The 19,662-nt window shown below is 33.0% G+C and overlaps 1 protein-coding gene across 1 annotated transcript in view; it reads right to left on the bottom strand.

Moving 5' to 3' along the window:
• Positions 1–480: 480 nt before the first annotated feature.
• The window catches only part of LOC149803488 (protein-lysine N-methyltransferase EEF2KMT-like), a 31,466-nt gene continuing 12,284 nt past the window's right edge, over positions 481–19,662 (bottom strand). Inside the window, exons 4-8 of the mRNA XM_089953211.1 lie at positions 15,876–15,953; positions 12,796–12,851; positions 6,326–6,834; positions 3,367–3,522; positions 481–2,101 (exon numbers count right to left, since the gene is read on the bottom strand). Coding sequence (XP_089809337.1) covers positions 1,974–2,101; positions 3,367–3,522; positions 6,326–6,834; positions 12,796–12,851; positions 15,876–15,953 — 927 coding nt within the window. The 3' untranslated portion in view covers positions 481–1,973. The remainder of the gene's footprint in view (positions 2,102–3,366; positions 3,523–6,325; positions 6,835–12,795; positions 12,852–15,875; positions 15,954–19,662) is intronic.

Genomic DNA, 19,662 nt, shown 5'->3' with positions numbered 1-19,662 from the left:
TTGCCACTGAAAGGTAGCTCAGCAAACTACCTAAGAGCATGCTCACATAGCAGGGCAGCTGGAAAGTTCATTCAAACAGTGTGATCAGGTAAGTATTCTTGGAGTATAATTTAGAAGAAAATTTGCTTTTTCTTAAAACTAAATTCCCTGATCACATGAGCATTAGAAGATTATTAATAGGGTGAATGGAATGCTGAGTATCCTATAACTAAAGTATACTTCTAAGAAAAAGAGAGTGGATTCATCATGTGCATGATGACTCATTATCCTGCTTCAAACATATGTTCATGTGATCCATGACCACTCTATCATGTCAAAATGATGATTATTGAAATCCTCTTACCCTTAAAGTAAAGTACTGATAAAAATTGCATTTTTCACAAAACCATGAAAATTGGTACCAAAAAATGTAATTAATTCACAGTATATTGTGCCAAGAAAAGTAGAGTAAAATGTAGCTTGTTATCTAGAACACAAGTCTGTCAGCAAACATATTTATTAAGACGAAAAAAACTGACTTTATGAACCAACTGGATCATCATTTCAAGTTTAATGCATTCAATGAATGTAAACATACTCTTAGCAGGGAGACAACTTTTAAAAGGACTATGAAAAGGGGCCATTAATATAAGCATAGTAATGAAAATTCTGTATTTGAGAAGATATTCAAATATTTCTTGATGAAACTTGGTCCAAGTTATAAAAAAAAAAAAAAAACAATAATAAGGATGCCCACAGACTGTATATATTTGCTTACTAGATGAGGCCAGCTGCAAACTGCACAGATCCAAATCTGCCACTTTACAGGGTTCATACAGAATTCTGAATGATAAATTCAAAGACTTTTCCCAAATTTTCAAAGACCAAAAAGGTAGATTTCCAAGACCTATTTTTGCTAACATTTTGTATACAAGTTATGTTATATGAGAAAATGACGAATGCAAAATAATACAATATTGTTTAATGATGAAATGAAACTGAATGGGTCATCAAAAGAAGGAAACCAGGAAAACTAGACTACATTCGAATCTAACAACTTTGGACAATTTTATTTGTGATTATGGAAAGAAATTAAAATGCTTGGGTTTATTTCAATTTTTAAGGACTTTTAAAGACTTCAGGATAATCTGCTTGATTTTCCCAAATTTTCAAGGCCTTGAAAATGCTACCTCATTTTTCCCAAACTGTCAAAGACCTTCAAAGGCTGTATGAACCCTGCTTTATGATGCACTAGCAGATCTGGATCTATTAAATTTGTTAAGAGTAATCTGTAAAACAAACAATGCAGACAATGACCTGTGATGCAGATCAGGTTTTTTTTATTGCAGCTGGACTATCAATCAAGACAGTACCTTAAAAACTGACACATACAAAAGTTATATTACACATAATTGATACATTTAAGATATCACTGCAGGCAGACTGCTTTCTTAGCTACCTTCATCTCATTTATAGTGAATTTTACTTTAATTTTTGTCTTGAAATTTATACAGAATAAGCACAAATGTAATATTCTTTATATCACATAACACTATATATCAAAAAATTCTTGCAGTAAAATGCTTGGGATATTTTGCTTTTGTCCCAATGATGTCATATACATTGTAACATGAAATAATAGGTTAAATGTTTGAAATTCCGTATAAAAAAAGATCCTATTAATTTCTATTGGACCAGTCGGATTGGCTGCCTCAGTGTAACCTGGGAAAAGCACTTCACTCTCATTTCCTCAGCATGATATAGCCAATAATGTGCTGATATTGGCATTAAAACTACATGCATACAAAAAAATCCTACTGGTCATAATAGAGAAACCAATGAAATTAAAGTGACAGACCCATGCAACCCACTGTAATGCTGCCTTTCCAAATATGAAAATAAAAATATCATTTTTCATGTTATATGACTAGAATTAGAATTAATGTCTTTATCTGTCCTCTTCTTAACAAATAAGGACTCAGATAATTTGTTGATCAGTTATCTCTGGCTCCAGATGGTGTTGTCGTGGTGATTTTCAGAATCTCAATTGGTACACTTCTGTCATAATGGAATATTTCTTCTGTAGAAGTTTCCAACAGTTCATATGTAAGGTCTGCTGATGCTAGAAAGGAAATGCAATATGTAACCATTTAATAAAATCATATTAATGGTGTAGAATACTCCTAATTCTTCCATGATATGCACACACTTATGCCAAGTCCATCACCCAACTTTAATAACAAGAGTTAGACAAATTTCTGTTTTTAAAAAAAAACTTTTGATGATGAACTCAACAACCACTGTTCAAAATATTTACAAGCCTGGCACCCTAGCTCATTCGAGATATACTGCAAGAAAATTATATTGTGTTGATGCTACCTTAATTTATGGATAAACCATATGTCCAGTATTTGTTTCTGATCAGAGTAGAAACAACATATTTTTCACAAGTATGGTGTGCCAGTCAGGCAGCTTGAAGATATGGCCATGTAAGACATCAAAATTAGGAATTAATTATTCAAAATTAGGAATTAATTATTCAAAATTAGGAATTAATTATTCAAAATTAGGAATTAATTATTCAAAATCATAACAAATATAGATTATACCAGAAAACTCATCATAAAACATCATTTGCAATATCCATGTAAACATTCCTACACTGGTGCACTAGCAAATAATAAGACAAAAATCAATGTTATAGTACACTGATATTTTCACACAAAGATGTCATCCAAGAAGTAAGACCCAGTGCAAACCAGACTAAATGAAAGCACTGTGTATCTGGCAGCACTTTTACTGTAACGATTAGACCAAAGATAAACTTTTCTTGACTGAATATTCCATCCTACCATTGTAATAGCCAACAGCGACTGATAATTTCATGTAACTTTAGATGATGACAACTAATTACCCAACAAAGCAGGACAAATAATATTTTATTTAAGTAATGGCACCTACATGATTAGGCTGATGTATACTTCATGAGTGTAAACAAGAGAATTGATTGTTATCTTGAGAAACATTCAAGTTTTAAATATGTTACAGACACTGCGTGTCTTAAAAGCTCTCTCTCACATGCAAACCTGCATAAACAGAATAAGGTTTTGGACACTTATAGACAAATAAAGCAAGCTTGCAAACACACTTACAAGATAATAGTTTTAAACAGCTTTGGCAGTGATGTTATAAATATGTTATAGGAAGATTGCACTTGCTAGTGACACATACCTGGTAGCAGCGAAGAACATTGTTGGTCACCATTCATAAGTGACAAATATGTCAATCAGACAATGCAATCAAAATCCACAGTAGCTCATATTATCTTTTAGTAATATTGACATTAATTTGGTACCAAAGGCATGGCAGCAAGAAAATGATACTAACACAATGTGGCCAGAAAAAGATCCCTTGTGTCCTCGTTTCGGATAGTTGATGCCATGTATGCACATATAGAATTAGTTTTTTTCTTGGAACCTAACATTAGTAAATTTCTCAACACAGACACTAGAGCAGGAACAATGGTCTTGTCATAGACAACATCTGAAAATAAAGAACAAACTGTTAGAAATATTTGGTTAACATTATTTCTGACTTCCCATCATTACTGATACAGCATTATGAAAAGGATGCCAAAAATGTAATAGATGTATCTACTTGTACAAGGAAATAATTCTACCAATTTTCAAATGTATAGTAATACTGGAAGAGTTCCAAAAGGGGTCATGTCTAAGATCACAGTAGATTTGTAAAACTGCACAATTATTTCTTCAAACAGCTAGAAAGGTACTGATAGTCTTAATTAAATCAAAATCATATTTATGAAGAAAAACATGTAATCATATTTTGGCCAATTTAGATGTACACTGACATTTTTAGTCACTTATTATTCTTTACCTCCCCTGAAAGACAATGAACCATTCCAACTTTGCTGCTCATGTAATCACAATGACAATTATGCATGACGATGCATGACAATGAGTTCTAAAATTGTAATAAGTTGCATGTCATTTCACTTCCCTCTGCAGTGAATGCAGCTTCATCCTCTGCACACTGACATGGAAAAACATATTTGGTACTGGATATAATTGAGATTCATCAATCTTGTGGAATGTCTGTAAATCATTCAGGACCTGCCTGGTAATTCTTCTATGAATCCATGGATGGAGAGAATAAACAGAGACAGAGAAAAAGCTGGTGCTCTAGAGATTTCAATGATGTAAATGACATTGGTAACTTTTTGTTCTCTAGGCCATAATGGAAAATAAATGGCAGTTTATTTGCAATTCAGCAATCTTGTGGAATGTATGAAAAATTACTTGACTGTATATTGGATAGATTGAAAAATGGATGGATGGAGAAAAAACCCAACATTCCAGAGATTTTGCTAAACATGACTTTGGAATATGTAAGCTGCTACATACAATAAAAAACTATTTTAAAACAAAACTGCATTTTAAATTTTAAGTTTTACCTTTCGGAAATGAAATTACTGAGCTTCATTCTGACCATTCCTTTGTGTTAAAACTATTATTCATAAAGTTCAATATAATGTGTGTGAGAAAATAAATTTATCTTTGCCATTATTGGTGTAACACTATTATCTCTCTCTGCAAGCTTTGGAATGTATAATAGGTCTGATCTGCTACCTCAAATATCATACAAGAACAAAATGGCTGCAACCTTTTTGCTCAGGGAAGCAATGGTATTCCAATCAGAGGCCCTGGACTTTTTAAAAAGGTATGGTTTACATGTTTTTAAAATCTTTGTATTTTAAGGATTTTACCTTTCTTCCATTAGCTTTGTTATGTATGCAAAATACCCAATTAGCATTATACAGATAGGGTTGTCCTCATGTGCTGTTCAACCCTATACATTAATACATGCATGCATGCATACATACATACATTTATGTATATTTAATTGTTTGTTAGTTTATAAAAAAATTCATTTTATTAATTGCTATTGTAATGGAACATTGCATGCTAGACCTGACCTTGTCCAAAATTGAGCTCATTTCTGTTTGACCTTATTGATTTTTTTTTATTTCATGTTATGTAAACAACTAGTACATAGCTAAATTATTCTCTCTGTGTATGGGCTCAATATCAGGATCATTATTAATAGAATTAGTAAATATGTTTTTCTGGGTCTAAGTTTTGGAATTTCTGAGTGTAATCCAGGTCATGATTTTGATTTCATAAACATCAGGATCTAGAATGTTATTTTCCATCAGGTCATGTTTTTATTTAGAAAATGCTAATTGTGACTGGAGGTCAAGTAGAGACCTATATATTTTTGTAATTGTGTGAGCACTTGGTCATTCGTGCTTCGAGTCTTAGCACAATCAAGTTGTATTCTATGTTGTGGCCAGTATTTTTTTAATTTCAGGCTGGAATCTTTATTTTCTGATCATTATTCTCAAGTGATTATTTTCTCTGGAAATTCAAAAGTGGTTTGATAAAATTCTTGGATAAAGACATTCACTTAAATTTATACTGAATTCAAACCTGGAATTATATTACTGTGATTCAACAAAATACTGTTGACACATCAACACTCTATAGGCTATAAAAGACATGTCATTGTACTGAGTTTTATTCACAAATTTAATTTATTAGGACCTATGTCTGTAATTCTTTGATTATTTTGGAATTTAATTCTCAATACCGTAAGTTCTATTTTTCTCAGTTTCACTTTTTGTATTATAGGGAAATAAATTATATTTATTAAATTTTATAAAGCTTGTTGTCTTTCACTCTTTTCTGTTACTTATTTTAAGAACACAGATTCATTACAATACACACACACATACATACATACATGCATGCATACACACATACTCTCTGTTTCCCTCTCTGTTAGGAGCATTCAGCTGTTTTCTGCTGTGCTAGCCTGATGTTTTAAACTAGAACAGTACAATTATCAAAATATACAAGTATTGAAACTTAAATAGCAAAGCTTGGCAGAAATGGATTAAAGTAAGGATAATGTGGAACCATTATCTGAATCTAAACAAATTACTTCACATACTGCAACGTTTGTAAGATTAAACTGTAAAATTTCATCATCAAGCTTGAACAATGGTTATGCAGAACACTATGATGTTCCTGAAATCACAATTATGATGTATGTTATATGATTTTAAAAACTGGTACTTTCAAAGTGAAACATTATTAACTATGATGATTAAAATTATATCACCATTAAAAAGTGATTATCTTCTATAAAATCATCTAATGCCAGCTAGCCAAAACTGACAAAGCTCATTATCATGCAGTTTTCAATTGAGAGAGAGAGAGAGGAAGTAAGCAATCTTCAGAAATCAGTGAAGAATATTACTAACCTGCAGCAATAATGACATCAACATTATCTGCAAGATCTGCACTAAATTCCATGTCATCTGCCTCCCAGTCAAACTTGGCCAATCGTATGCTGGGATTTTGTTTGAAAAGTCCAATCTGTCTTGAAGAATTCAGATCCCAATATTTTTCTGACAGATCAAATGAGGATAGCATTTTTAAGACATCATCGTCAAACAAATCTGAATCTCCATCAGACAGAGACTGAACTGACTCGCTCAGCTCTAACAAAACATTCTCATCATCCAATGACATCATCTCCTTGTTAAAGCTTAGATGACGTTTAATAGTCCGTATGACCTTTTCATCATGTGTGCCATGCTCTGGTGATAATGATTTTGATTTAGCATGGTTGAGATTGTGCTGAATGTTCTGTGCTAAAAGATAAAGAACGTTTGGGTGGCAGTCACTGAATGTGTATGTCTGCACTGAACACTTCATACAGACAGCAATACCTGTTAAGCCAAGGCCACTTCCTAACTCCAGTACCTGTCTGAAATTAAATCGGTATTGAGTAAACCAACAATCATATGATAGGTCAAAAGCATAACTGACAGTCTTGACTTCCATCTAGTTAATTATAAAGATTCAACTAAGGCAAAAAAATCTCTATAAATGGATGTTTGACGGCACAGCTACACAATAGTGACTATATGGTGCCGTAATTAATTTCTTCAATTCATAATGACAAATTGATGAACAATTAATATGAGATTATATGATCACAATCTTAAGTTGGACAGGACAAATGAGCTACTACAGGATTCAATGTAAATATTGCATAAACTGGAGATTAAGAGGTGTTTTTTTCATACACAAACACAAATACAACTATATAAACAATAAATATTTTCCCTTACAAAGAACTGCCACAACTGGAAGAATTTTGAGATAGGGTAAATTGATATGTGAGACTCAATTCTTCACAACTGAACCTGATGTTGAGTCAGCCATGTAGCTTTTGGGGTGGGGAAAGTAAAGCTAATATTCATTATGAATTACAGAGCAGCCATTTCCAGTGTAAGAGTAAACTTGCCCATCAGAGACATAATTGTGCTTTCCTTATATTTATTTACAGTAGCTGTATGTCACAAATTTCCAAGAAAACAGAAAGGTTTGTTAAATTTGAAAACTTTTCTCACAAATTCATTTTATTTTGATAAATCTGTTTAGCTATGAGATGAGGATCATTGGACTTAAGTAATAGGGAACCAGAGTCTCAAAGCCTGCCACATTCAAGTTAAAAAAATATTTTGAAGTTCAGATGGCTATGAGCAGTCCTTGATGAATGACAACAGTTGTTTACTGACACACTATTTAACCTGGGAAGAGCCAGTGGTAGCCTTGTTTGCTACAGGGCTGAACAACAAGCTCCCTCTTTACGTTTGTCCAGTTCCAGACTAGAGGGAATGGGCAGTTTACACCTTCAGTCTGAAATAGGATTAACTGTATGCCTTCCCAGTTTTCTGAATAATCCCATAGGTTCTTCACAGCGTCAGGACCTCCACATCATAGATCATCCTAATAGGTCCCCAGTTTACCCAGCAGTCTCCCTGACCTATTGGTAGATGCCAACAGGGAATTACCACCGAGAAGAGATATGCTGCCACAGCACAAAGGATCCCTTTTGCACAACAATATCCACCTTCATGTCTGTCTCATAATCAAACTATCTTCTAAGAACAGTTTTCAAGCAAGGTTGCCAGTTGCATCTCCCAGGCTAAAAGGCATTTGACTTCAAGATTAATGCCACCAGCTGGAAAATATTCTGCAATTGGTACAGTATGAAACATATAGATTGATCTTATATTGATTCCTTTGAACTGCAGTTGCAGGTTTTTTTCTTCTCTTTTATGATTCACCTTATCTGTCATGAAAATATTACAATGAAATGTGAATTTATTTACTTTTGCATGTCAAAAAAATGCCTGGTTTTGCCAATATTGACATTTTCATTTATTATTTAACTATGTGGATTAGGGAAAGGATATTATTGTTTCCAAAGGCAGAGTACCGTTTTTGTTGGGTCTTTAAATCTGTCATTCGTAGCAAATACAAAATCCATAAAAATTGGTATAATACAAAAATTGTGAATCCACAATATTTGTAAGTGTATAAGCAATAATATACTAAAGACAAATCATATAATATATGAACAATAAATCATATAATATACATAAGATAAATCATATAATATACATACGATAAATCATATATGTAAGATAAATCGTATACATATGATAAATCATACAATATACATAAGATAAATCATATAATATACTTATGATAATCATATAAGTACGATAAATCATATATGTATGATAAATCATATAATACACGCAAGATAAATCATATAATATACATACGATAAATCATATAATACACGTAAGATAAATCATATAATACATGTAAGATAAATCATATAATACACGTAAGATAAATCATATAATATACATACGATAAATCCTATATGTACGATAAATCATATTATATATGTGTGATAAATCATAAATGTATGATAAACTATATAATATACGTATGATAAATTATATAACATATGTATGATAAATCATAAAATATACGTAAGATAAATCATATAATACACGTACATATGCGTCAACTTGTATGGTTTACCCACAACTTATAGGTTTTTCCTTTTTTGTCAGTATATGGCCGTACAACCATTTTGTACATTTTTCATAAAAATTGTTTAAATTTCATTTTTAAAAATTTCATTTTGTGTGCATCCGAGGCTCTGGGCATACATTTTTTTAAGCATGAGAATTCAGTGAGATTATGGTGGCCCGAAACAACCAATCAAATCATAATCAAAACCGCACTTTTCCTTTGATAATGAAATGAGTTTCATTCATGGTTCAACTCCAGTGTGTGAAGATCTTGTCGTTTATCGCTTTGAGATTAGATGCTCACTCGGATTTCTAATATTGACTAAGTGTAACTCAAAGAAATGCAAGCTTGAAGACACTGACTGAGGTTGTGGCAAGTTTCAGGCTGATTGGATTAAAGTCTACAATGCCAGGGATTAAAGTCTTCCCTGGCATTGTAGATGTAGCCAAGTTAGGATCTTCACATGCTTTTTGTAAAATATGCAGTAAAGACATAAAAGTGGTGGTGTTGAGCATTTATGATCTGGCGGAACACTTCAGGACAAAACTGCATGAAAGAAATTTTTAAATGAAGAAGGTAGCATACATCAAAAGCTTCTTTGCTCAGCCAAAGCAGGAAGACGATAGTGTCATAAGTAAAAAGAATGAAATAAAGTTTCAGAAATGTAAATAATTATGTAAATATGTGTCATGATAATTTGTGTATAGCATTTGTTTTAAAACTGTTGATCTCATATAATGTATGAATACATTTTTTCGTGAAAGTATTTTTGTTGTCTTTGTAAGGTTTTTATTGGTCTGGCGTACAGGTTTTCATCTCAAGGGGTTGACACTTACGCACGTAAGATAAATAATGTAATATAGTATACTGATTACTGATCGATGCAAGACAAGGTTGAGCAAAAGATGGCAGAGACCTATTTGCAATGGGGGTAAACATAACTGCAAATTAATTCAATCACAGCAGTTAATGGAAGTTGATCAGCAACAAGAAAAAAATTCTAACTTCTTAAGGTTCTTTTATTATTGATTTAGACTACTGCTTTTCTATTAATGTTAATTATATTTTTCCTGAAATAACTCGAGTTTTTTCAAAATGCTCAAATATCAACCATGCTTGAACAGACAGGCACATGTACAAGTCTCCTTGATGATTATTTTAATTTTATTTCCTTCCTTGAACGGTTGGAAAGTTTAGAGTACATGTATACAATTTGGAGAAATATCGATGTTAGACACGCTATGCATGTATAGGATATTTGTGGCTCTCACCTATCTGCCTGTCTGTCTGTAAGTATGTCTGTTTCATTTCATCTGGTGCATGGGTATATATATTCTCGAATGAATGTGTGTTCGCATATGTATATTACATAAACATACTTCTGGTTAAAAATGAGTATAAAATGATGCTAAGTTAGAAAGAGTGACTGACAGATAAAGGCAACAAATATGAATACTTGTGAGTATCCATTTATTATTGACTTGTAGAGTATGTTCTTACAAGCAGTCTCTTTTCTAATTCATACTGTTTGCAATTTAACATCAGGTCACGTGGATCAATATTGATTTAAAAGGTGAACCAAAGTAACAGAACGGAATCTGTGAAATAATTGGATCTTTAAAACTTACATATTTGATGCAAGGAGAGTTAAACAGAATTAAACTAATTTTAAGAAGGCTGTTCTAGATGAATTTGCTGGCGGCAATCAGAAATGTTGTCTAAAGACCCCAGCAAATTTGAGAGTTATTACGTGTCAGCATAAGCAAAGAAAAATTATTCTGAAAGTTATTGCATGTACTGTTCGATACTTGATGTTTCAAAAGTCAAAAAGAAAATGAAACAAAAATAAACATCACTGGGCATGTTATTTAATCTGAATATTGTAAGATATTTACACCCAAATATGAATAAATATTCCATCTGCATTAATTACACTCCTTTATCGTTATGATAGCTAATGTAATTATTGCTTTGTTAAGTTCTACTAAATACATAAATATTCTGTGTTCCTTTTTTAAAAAAAAAAAACTTTTCTGGTTTAAAATATTCAGCATTACAAATCAGCTGACCTATCGAATTCATGTTATAATACTTTTATCGAACTTGTGTTATAACTTTCTTAACTCATGTTATAAACGAACTATTAGCCATGTGAAAGTAACTGAGAAAGAAGGATATATCAACAAAGAAGAATGCAAATTGTTGAGATTGTTTTCATTAAAGTTATATAGCCAAAAATGTGCAATAAATGTTTAAAATCAGAGAGCAAAGTGAAATGTTCCTACAAATCTGAAATTATGGATAATTAATCTAAATTATCAGGTATGGACAGTGTATTTAATTTAATTATTTGATATCATTTAAGTATGGAAAGTAAATATTATTTAATTATCTGATATAATGTAAGTATGGATACTGAATCTAATTATCTGATTTAATGTCTATAATTAATGTCCTAGTATGAACAAAAGATATTTGACATATATAATTGATTCATTGGTTTAACCATAATGATCTGTAGTACAGCTAAGATTCCTTCCTTTGTTGACTTTATGTTTCGCTAACCAAAACGGTGAACTATCCGGAACTGGAATTTTTTTGTGGGCATGCACACTGGAGCTAAGGGAGGTAATCTTAGGCACTATGATCAGTAACTCCATTGCAACCGTGAAACCCCCTATAGTAAGTTGTTCAACTTCCAGGCCTGGCATCATAGTAAATTTTATGACTGCTGGGACTGGCATCATTATATGTGTTTTAGCTTCCAGGTCTGGCCCTATAGTAAGTTTTATGACTTCCAGGTCCTGTAGCCATGAAACTGTCTGACAACTGAAACTAAACTCCTGTTCAAATTCACAAAATATGGGTCTTAAATAACTATGCTCAGAGTAATATTATAATTAGGCAAATTTCCGGATTATCCCTTTTTGGATCTCTTCATACCTGCCAATTCTGAATGATACTAAGAGACTCATTTTATATACTGTACTCAGTGTTGTGACTTTTGAGTCTGGATAAAGCTGAATAATGCTTACGAAATTCTTCTGACCTTTAAACTAAAATCTAAAGGAGATTTATATTAAATACATATTTCAAAGAATTTTCTGAGGGACCCATCTTAATTTTGATGACGTAATTCTAGGAATACCAAAGGATGATGTTTGTAGACCTTTTAAAGTTTCTGATAGATTTTCTTTTTTAACTTTATCATAGTTTTTTCACCCCAAAATTGCCATTTTATTATTATTGAAAAAACCAAGTATATAAAGATTAGGATAGAGTCCTTTTAAATATAAAAACTCATGGCTGTTGACCAAAGGTAAAGAAGTGAAATTCTCCTCAATCCTCTCAACCTCTACAGAATACTCCTTTGGTTTTAAAACTTTTTATTTAGGTTAAACCCATCTCTTCCCTTGATTTGGAAAAAGGACAGACATGCAAAGAAAATGAATCTTTTAAGTATATATTACTAGAATTCTTACTCTGATATTAATTCTTCACATCATACCTATTGCAGAATTAATTAATCTCATTTTAACTAGACAATAAAATAGTTGCTCTTTGTTTTGTTATATACAAACAAGAGCTGCATACATTGAAGTCTGAATCATGCAATAACAAACACATCATATATACACATGATTAAATGCTGCCATTTTCTCTTTTAACAATGTTGCCAAATATAATGTCTCTATAAATATGTCAGGAAAATTGATCAAATTTCTTTGAATATTTCATTTGACATGTTCTAACATTTTCAGCTTGCAAAGTTAATGTATCTGAAGCGAATGCAGAGAACACACACACACATCTATATATAAGTCACCTGTTCTGAAAGAGATGATTATTCTGTAAGACCCACTCTGCTAGATGCTGGGCTGCCTGTAGTGTGAAAAAAAAAAATCATGATCAAATCAAAGATCATATTCAGTATATAGGATAAATAAGTTTCCACAAGAAATGCTAATTATTTTCCAAAAACATACTAGAAAATTAATATCTCTGAAGTGGTCAAATGTATACAAATTATCTTGAAATAATGAAAACATTTAATCAACTTAACTGTGTTTCTCAAAGTAACTACACATACCTGGATTACTATATTACACATACCTGGACGATTAATGACATACATGAATTATTAATCACACATACCTGATTATTAATCACACATACCTGGATTATTAGTTACACATACCTGGATTATTAATCACACATACCTGGATTATTAATTACACATACCTGGATTATTTATCACACATTCCTGGATTATTTATCACACATACCTAAATTATTAATCACACATTCCTGGATTTTTAATTACACATACACATACCTGGATTATTAATTAAACATTCATGAATTATTAATCACACATACCTAAATTATTAATCATACATACATGGATTAGAAGAAAGTGATTATGTGCCTAACATTGTTAATTCTATGGTAAGTTAGTTACTTATGTCTTCTAATCACAAGCATAACTCTAAGATATTAAAAAAAAACTCTTACATATAAAAAATGTGTCTTTCTAATATGTGCATTACAGTTAATTAATCAAGGGTTTAATTAATTATATAATAAAATGAAAGTTCATCTCAGTAACTAATTGTTAATGAAATTCGTTGAGGTTTTTTAAAGGTGTCACTGTTTTAAATGTACATTTTGTCAATGAGAAACAGCAAATCAAAATGTTGGAATAAAGAACGTGAAGTTCTATTAGTTTTAAAGACAATGTTGTTACATAGGTTTACCGTAAGCCCCCAAAAGTATTTTTCCGGTCAGCCGATCATCCATGTTTTTCATTGCTGACCCTAGCGCTTTTTTCCCTCCAGGGTTAAAAAAAAAATGTAAAAGAAAAATTCCCAAAATTGATTTCAAGGTCCAACTGAGCCCAGTACTTGAAACAGTACTTGAAGTACATTATATATGTTAATTATTATATATGTTAATTATTATATATGTTAATTATTATATATGTTTAAAAAATACCTATGCTAATTTAAAACCAATGCAACAGGAAACACCTTTTTTGCCTAATGTGTCTTATTAATCATCTTCACAAAAACTGAAGTTGAATTGACCCCCTCTGTCAATAGGTGGCATCAGTTAATCAAGTATCACATAACAGAGATTACAATGAACAATTAAACAATTGGATCTGTCACCCGTGGGTGTGAAGTGTTATACATGTATACAGTATATGGCTGACCAGACAGCAGCTTGGGGCAAATAGACAGAATTCACTAAAACCATATACCCAAGTAAACTATATAACTTCTTCATTTTTCATAAGTCTTGTTTCAAACAAACACTAGAAGTTTTTTAAAATTAAAACTGTAGTATCAATATGCAAATGAGCAGTTGGAGGGAGCATTCTCCATTTTTTTGTAAGGGTCAACTGCTGTATACTTATCTGTGTAAAAAGTGTACCAAAATGTTTAAAGCATAGATGAGCCAGATCTCACAAAATATTGCAAATCAGGGTGTATGATATTTTCAACTCTTAATTTCAAGTGAACATAGAAGATATGTTTTGCCAGAATTTTATCTAACAACAGATCTGAATCTACATTATCACAAATCTTTGCACATTATTGCATATGGTGTCGAGAACCAAAAAATAAAAGACTTTTCATATGTTGAATAATTTTATATATCAAATTTGACAATATCATCAAATGTGATCAAGTAGTTGTTGTTGTTGTTGTTGTAGGGTTTAACGCCATTTTTCAGCACATGATAGGCTATACATGGCGGCCAGTATTAATGGTGGAGGAAGAACCCAGGAAAACCCCAGAAAGAACCACCGCCCCACAAGAAGCTACTGGCAAGCATTCTCACATACCCACATTAGCCGAATCTGAGACTCGAACCCACGCAGGCAGAGGTGAGATGGCAGTGATCCATAACGGAGAGCGCTTTAGACCACTCGGCTGCTCGGGGCCCTTTGATCAAGTAGTGATGGTGCAAAGGTAGGCAGGTAGGAAAGAAAAAGCATAGGAAGGAAAGGAGGAACAATTTATGAAGGAAAGAAAAGATGAATGAGATTGATACAAGAGAATGAATGAACGAATGAATGATAAAACGAAAGAGGAATAGAAACGAAAAGGAACAGAAAAAGGACAGAAGGAAGGAAGAAATATCAATTTCCTGTTTTATATCTGCATTTGTTCCCTGACAACACCTTAATGTAAACATGTACAAGTCTTTGTGGGAAAATCTCATGCTCAAGGTTTGTGTCTAGATGCCATCTTGAGTTCACTTCCGATTTTTTTTGTAACTCTAAATAAATAAAAAATTCTTTCTAAAAGCTGGTATAATAATATTAAGAACACAAATTTTCTTACACAGTTTTTCCACTGACCAATCTGTACCAGCATAGCTTATGCAAGAGTCCTGAAACGACTGTCAAGCTCCAATAAAACATAAAATATTGAACAAAGGATGAGAAGATAATAACCAAACACAACCTGTCTATTCTCGATGCTGATCACTTGTAAATGAATGACTGCTAACTAGCCAACTCAGAACACACACCCTTATCTCTCACTCGCTGAGAGCTGATAGCAACATTGTGGGCACATCTGCTGAACTGATCTTATATAATAGTCTTTGACTGGCATCCATTCTTTGTGTAAGCGTAACTATAGTAAATACCCATTTAAGTAATTTGGGTTCACAGTGCAGCGAATGTTGAAACTATAATTATATATTTGCAATGCTTTCCAGAAATTTATTTTTGTCCCTAACTATTCAAGAGACAGATATGGAAAATATATGAAAAGCCAATGATTCCATTGAAGTCTAAATATGACTCTTAAAAGCAATACAAGATTCCTTTGAAAATTATATCTCAGCAGTGCCTGAAATACTTGAAAGGTGTAAAATTAAGAATCCAACCTGCCAGGTAGTAAGTCCTGTAGTCCCACAGGAAATCATACTGACGGACTCCTGCAGTGATATGGTCTTGCCACAGGGCTATAAAGAGAAAAAGTTAAACACTTGACGTCTGATTTATTAACTAAACGGATGATCACATGATAGAGGTCTGCATTGTCCATAGGATTACAGCACTGCAAGTCACATAAATAGTTAAAGTGCAACTTGTACAATCTGACCACATGTATAGATTTTTTCCATCCTTAATGCAGATAAATCGCAAATAGTTTGGCAAGATCAAAATTAAATTGTTTCAATGACAATTTCTGTAAAATCACTGCATATATTGCTTATTTCTTTCTTAGAAAAAAAACAACAGTCATTCAAAATAAAGCAAGCAGAAGCAGAACTTCAGAAAATACTGAATAAATTAGAGGTATATCAACTCTATATACCAAGTATTCCAATTTCCTAAGTGATTTCTTCTAGATGCTGGTTATGTTTCACAACTGCAGACAAAAATACAGATTTTCAGCAAAAATCTCTGGTAGCCTTGTTTATAGAGCACTTTTCACAAATGGAGAGTCCAAAACAAATTTTCTTTTCTTCAGATTTTTGGGAGTCAGAGACTTTTCCTGAGTGTCACAAAGAGATACATTAAACTGAAATTGCTATTATGTCATTACATGTACCACTGATATTAACATTAAGTCATCACTTGTACCATTCAAAATATAATTAAAATATTTTATCATTCAGATTATAATTAAGTCATCACTTGTACCAGTGAGATTATTATAAAGTCATTACTTGTACCATTGAGATTACTATTAAGTCATCACCTGTACCACTGAGATTACTATTAAATCATCACCTGTGCCACTGAGATTACTATTGTCATCACTTGTACCACTGAGATTACTATTAAGTCATCACCTGTACGACTGAGATTAATATTAAGTCATCACCTGTACCAATCAGATTACTATTAAGTCATCACCTGTACCGAGATTACTATTAAGTCATCACCTGTACCGAGATTACTATTAAGTCATCACTTGTACCATTAAGGCTACTAGTATAATATCATTTGTACCACTGAGACTTACTAGTATATTATCACCACTGAGATTACTATTTAGTCATCACATGTACCACTGATATTACTATTAAGTCACTGCCTGTACCACTGAGATTACTATTAAGTTATTACATGTAACATTGATAATACTATTTAGTCATCACATGTACCAATGAAATTACTATTTAGTCATCACTTGTATCACTGAGATTACTATTTAGTCATCACTTGAACACTGAGATTACTATTAAGTCATCACTTGTACCACTGATGTTGTTGTTGTTGTAAGGTTTAATGCCATTTTTCAGCACACGATAGGCTATACATGGCGGCCAGTATTAATGGTGGAGGAAAAACCCAGGAAATCCCCGGAAAGAACCACCGACGCTTGAGAAGCTACTGGCAAGCTTTCTCACATACCCACACTGGGAGAATCCGAGACTCGAACCTACGCAGACAGAGGTGAGATGGCAGTGATCCGTAACAGAGAGCAGTTTAGACCACTCGGGGCCCCTGTACCACTGAAATTACTATTTCATCATCATTTGTACCACTGAGATTACTATTTAGTCATCTTTTGTACCAGAGATTACAAATATATTACCATTTTTACCACTGAGATTTACAACTATATTATCACCTGTCCCATTGAGATTACTATTTAGATATCACAACATGTACCACTTAAACTACTATTTAGTCATACTTTTACCATAGTTATTATGATTTAGTTGTCACCTGTAACACTGAATTTTTACTAAATTACCTGTACCACTGATATTGCTATTTCTTACCAACTGGATAGGTACATACCAAAAATTATCCTGTCAAACAAATACATTTATCGGACCTTAGAGCAGATAAGATAATGGGCCCATTATGCCATTTACCGAAAGTATTAATATTGTTATCATTAGTAAGTATCACACTATGTATCACATTATGTCAATGTTCTCAATGTCACACATGTAAGATGTACACTTACTTTCTATAATTAGCAAGAAAAAGAAACTTCTGCACACTTGGCATCAGAGGGGAAATCTAAAATCTTGTGGTAGTCATATATGAATTCAGACTGGCACCCTGCTGTCATTTACAACCAATTAAATATATTAAGAAGTATTTCAGTGAAAACCCCATGCTGATATGATAGTTCATTCAAAACCAATGTTGACAAGTTTTTCAAGATGCACAACATGCTGGCCATATTGGACGTCTGACTTAGCTGCACCATTTTATTTAGGACCATCTAGACATAATAAGAAGTCATTTAGTAAAAACCCATGTTGATATGTCCATCCATTTAGGAGGAGAAGCAATAACATGATTTTCAAGATGGCCATTGTGGCAGTCATACTGGAAGTGTAAGCTGCATTCTTTTCATTTAGGACCAACTAGACATCATAAGAATTCTTTTGGTGAAAACCTCATGGCAATACTACTTTTCAGCAGTAGTAACAATGAGATTTTCAAGATTATTGTGACCATACAGGACATCAGATTGATACTATTTTCATTTAGGCCCAACCAGTCTTTATAAAACATATTTTAGTGAAAAGCAAATTTTTCAGTAAATTATGTTTCTCCAAGAATACTTATCCAATCACATTACATTAGGAATATAAGCCTGCTACCTACTGAATCTAGCCCTACTAAAAGACTAAAATTTGTCTTTTCCTGTCTACATCAATAGACAAAGGGCAATAATTCTTGCCCAATACCTCCCTTGATACCACTAGGTGTCACCAGTTTTTAGCTGAGCAAGATACTAATGAAGATGACTGCATGGCAAGGTGGTTGGGAGGGTTTTTATGTAATGTGATTGGGTAAGTATTCTTGGAGAAACATAATACGTTCCACAATCACATTACATTAGGAGAATAAGTAATAGAAGGAGGGGATACTGAACATCTGACCTCTCCCTTGGGTATCTTTCTAGGGAAGAATGGCTGAATTCCCCCATGCAAATGATAACCCATTCTCCTAACTACATAAGCAACACAGCCTTGGCTCACTTGACCTGTGACCCTAACATATGGTTAAGAAGATGATAACTGAAATTTTCTTACCAACAAATTCAGCAAAGCTAACAAGCTATGTTGATTGCTCCAGTTGGGTCTGGTGTCTGTCTATGCTGCCACCACTGGACCCGTCAAATTCTCAGTTGCCTCTGCGATACCAAATCTCTGAAATGGAGGCTCGAGAAAGTTGACTGCCTGCCACCCAACAGCTTCTATTATATCGTGGGTTGGTACATTGCAGTTGAATGTGAGACTCACAGAAAACGCTCGAAACTTCTGAGCAGCAATCTACGAGAGGTGACTCTGAACTGGTGAGACCTTAGAGTACACCAGGTGTACAAACCATTTTAGCTCCAAATAAAGGATTTGAAGGATGATATCCTGCCTTCTTTGCACATGCCTTGTCTCTGTGCGCTTCAATCTAATGCTTGAGGGTGCAAACAGGATCTTGCATGGCTGCTGTTCTCAACCTAAGAAAGAGAGCAAGCGATGACTGTTTAATTATCGACAGATGGTAACCTATTTGGGGCTATGACTGTTTAATTATCGACAGATGGTGACCTATTTGGGGCTATGACTGTTTAATTATCGACAGATGGTAACCTATTTGGGGCTATGACTTTAATTATTGACAGATGGTAACCTATTTGGGGCTATGACTGTTTAATTATCAACAGATGGTAACCTATTTGGGGCCATGAAGCCC

Source organism: Sinohyriopsis cumingii, chromosome 3, assembly GCF_028554795.1.
Source record: "Sinohyriopsis cumingii isolate HCF-2022 chromosome 3, ASM2855479v2, whole genome shotgun sequence".
Classification (NCBI taxonomy): Eukaryota; Metazoa; Mollusca; class Bivalvia; order Unionida; family Unionidae; genus Sinohyriopsis; species Sinohyriopsis cumingii.
This window is presented reverse-complemented; position numbering and strand designations above follow the sequence as displayed.